A 3,542-nucleotide genomic window follows, 5' to 3' on the forward strand; every position below is an offset into this window, starting at 1 on the left:
CTAGTTCTGTTCTAGTTCTGTTCTAGTTCTGTTCTAGTTCTGTTCTAGTTCTGTTCTAGTTCTGTTCTAGTTCTGTCCTAGTTCTGTTCTAGTTCTGTTCTAGTTCTAATTCTGCTCTAGTTCTGTTCTAATTCTGCTCTAGTTCTGCTCTAGTTACGTTCTAATTCTGTTCTAGTTCTGTTCCAGTTCTGTTCGAGTTCTGTTCTAGTTCTCTTTTACTTCAGTTCCAACTCAGTTATATTATTGTTTCTTCGAAATACCACTCCTTTTTGATCTAGTCTTAAAAATTTGTTTTGCATAATCTCAATATCCATCAAATATAATTGACAATCGTGTTCATTTCTAGACACTTTTGCCAATTCACATCAATGTCATTTTGTACGTAAATTATAACACAAAAAACATGCTTAAAAAATATTAAATACTAATAATGATAAAAAAGTTTCGATTTCTCAGAAACCATTAAAAATCTAATAAGCAAAAATATTAAATTATTTTTTTTATTTAAAAATCCATTGAAAACAAACCAATAAAATATAATTGTAGTCGTATTCCTTCTATTTCCATTTAATATGATTTATATAAAATTAAAAGAAATTTATTATGCAAAACACAATGGTGTTTTGAAATTTGTTTGTCTATTGACACTAAAAGAATTTTGAACAGTTTTTTTTTGTTCATAAAATTATTTTATTTTATTTTTTTGGGTGGAGGATGGATGATTATGAGGGTGATAATATGAAATTATATATTAAGTGACACAAATGAGAATGACAATATTAAAAGAAACACTTAAAGTGAATCGAGTTGGAATTAATACGAAGTTGTTAAATGGAATCTATTTTTCTGAAAAAAAGGAATAAACACAGGATATTTGTATACACATATAATTTGTATATAAAAGGACACATGTAGTTGTGTAAATATTAAAAACTATGTTGTAACAATTTTAATAAAACCAATTAAATGTCTACAAATAAATTGGCCACATTCATAATTAATGTCACATTTACATACAGAAAATATTCATTAAACTTTATTACCCAGCTAGACATCTCATTTACACTCTACAGCCCATCCTTCATCCCTTTCCAGTCAAACTAGGTTTTGTTTAATTTATTTTAACGTCCTGGCTTAATGACCACTTCTACATTTATATTCATTACGAAAAAACATGAAACTGTCATTGTCACTTGATTGAATTTTATTTATAAATTAAAATCTTTTTTTATTTTATTGTCATTGTAACAGGTATCAATTTAAATTGTCCTTATTTATTTATAACAAATTATTTATTTATTTTTTTTTTTATTTTTTAAATTTTACACGACAGTATTTTTTTCCAGTCTGTTATTGGCGGTTTTCAGTTATTTTGTATTTCGACCATAATTTTATTAGAAATTGTGTAAAATAATTGTGACCACAATTATTGTATTTCAATCAATTTAACTTGGACAAAAAATAATAATAATAAAAATTTGCTTATATAAATAATGATAAATAAAAATAATAATTTTTGCATAAAAAAAATTTGTTTGTAGGAAATTTTATCAAAATTATAGAAATCAGTAATTTTTTTCTGCACATTTAACTATAATTTACATAAATTGATGGATGATTTTGATGTTGGAAAAATTATGAATTGGAAGTTTTTTTTGAGTTTTATACAAATTATGATTGAAGTTAATGAAGTTAAATTTATGGGATGGTAAAATATTGAATGAATTGTTGCCAAAAACTTGCTGTAAAATCCTGCAATCCTTGACCAGTAAATTTCAGTTCTAATTTAATACTAGTTCAGTTCTTGTTCGGTTATAATTCTGTTCTAGTTTTAATTCTGTTTAGTTTAGTTCCATTTCCGTTCTGTTCTAGTTCTGTTCTAGTTCTGTTCTAGTTCTGTTCTAGTTCTGTTCTAGTTCTGTTCTAGTTCTGTTCTAGTTCTGTTCTAGTTCTGTTCTAGTTCTGTTCTAGTTCTGTTCTAGTTCTGTTCTAGTTCTTTTCTAGTTCTGTTCTAGTTCTGTTCTAGTTCTGTTCTAGTTGTGTTCTAGTTCTGCTCTAGTTGTGTTCTAGATCTGTTTTAGTTCTGTCCTAGCTGTGTTCTAGTTCTGTTCTAGTTCTGCTCTAGTTGTGTTCTAGTTCTGTTCTAGTTCTGTTCTAGTTCTGTTCTAGTTCTGTTCTAGTTCTGTTCTAGTTCTGTTCTAGTTCTGTTCTTGTTCTGTTCTAGTTCTGTTCTAGTTCTGTTCTAGTTCTGTTATAGTTCTGTTATAATTCTGTTATAGTTCTGTTCTAGTTCTATTCTAGTTCTGTTCTAGTTCTGTTCTAGTTCTGTTCTAGTTCTGTTCTAGTTCTGTTCTAGTTCTGTTCTAGTTCTGTTCTAGTTCTGTTCTAGTTCTATTCTAGTTCTGTTCTTTTTCTATTCTAGTTCTGTTCTAGTCCTGTTCTATTCTAGTTCTGTTCTAGTTCTGCTCTAGTTCTGTTCTAGTTCAGTTCTAGTACTTTTCTATTTCTGTTCTAGTTCCGTTCTAGTTCTGTTCTAGTTCTGTTCTAGTTCTGCTCCAGTTTATTTCTAGATATATCCTAGTTTTGTTATATTTTTTTCTACATAAATGTTTTTCCTTAAATTAATTTCTCTAAATGTATTCCATTTTTCTCTAATCTGAAATCCACACACAGATATTAACTTTGACATTATAGTCGGCTTAAATAAATAAATAATATAATATCATTAATATAAATATAAAATATTAATTAAATGAACACTATTCGATTAATATCCTATTAAATGGTGGCAAACATACACAACAATTAAAACATTAAAAAAACAATAAAAATAAATAAAATGAATTAATTACAAAATGTTTGTAATACAATTAAAAAATGTGTTACCACCAAAACCAAATCAGAACAACAGGCCAACCTACACAGTAGCAGCAGCAACAGCACTGAGCCTCAAACATGACAAAGTAATTTTTGTCTTATAGTCTAGAACACAATAATACTCTGCAGCGACAGCAGTTCGTTGCATTGTATTTTTATTCATAAAAAATAATTAAAAATTAAATGGTTTTTAAAAACCAATGAACAAGATACAGCTCAAAACATAAACGGCCAGTACCACGGCTTCCACTACCATCGACTATAAAACTTGAACCTCTGATCGGCTGTTGCTTTTTTAAGTGGGTTTTGCTACATATATATATTTTCGTATGTGGCACACTCACACATTATTTGTGTGCATCTCAATTTATCGTTAAAAACATGAACTTTAAATCCGAAATAATAAAAATTTATTGCAAAATAATTGCAATCTCATTAGGACAACAGTTACGTATGTATGTGTATTACAGGAGGATGAACAGGAACAGGATACAAGATATTGACAAAATATTTTGTAGAGCGTATTGCTACAAAACAAAAATTACAAAAAAATTTCTGCTACAGTTCTAGTTCAGTTCTAGTTCAGTTCTAGTTCAGTTCTAGTTCAGTTCTAGTTCAGTTCTAGTTCAGTTCTAGTTCAGTTCTAGTTCAGTTCTAGTTCAGTT

The 3,542-nt window shown here is 28.1% G+C and overlaps 1 protein-coding gene across 1 annotated transcript in view; it reads right to left on the bottom strand.

The window, feature by feature from the left end:
• The window catches only part of LOC111682452, a 5,391-nt gene extending 4,336 nt beyond the window's left edge, over window positions 1-1,055 (bottom strand). The window contains exon 1 of the mRNA XM_023444411.2: window positions 1,044-1,055. Within this exon, the coding sequence (XP_023300179.2) occupies window positions 1,044-1,055 (12 nt within the window). The remainder of the gene's footprint in view (window positions 1-1,043) is intronic.
• Between the last annotated feature and the right edge of the window lie 2,487 nt (window positions 1,056-3,542).

This window comes from Lucilia cuprina, chromosome 5 (assembly GCF_022045245.1).
Source record: "Lucilia cuprina isolate Lc7/37 chromosome 5, ASM2204524v1, whole genome shotgun sequence".
NCBI lineage: Eukaryota > Metazoa > Arthropoda > Insecta > Diptera > Calliphoridae > Lucilia > Lucilia cuprina.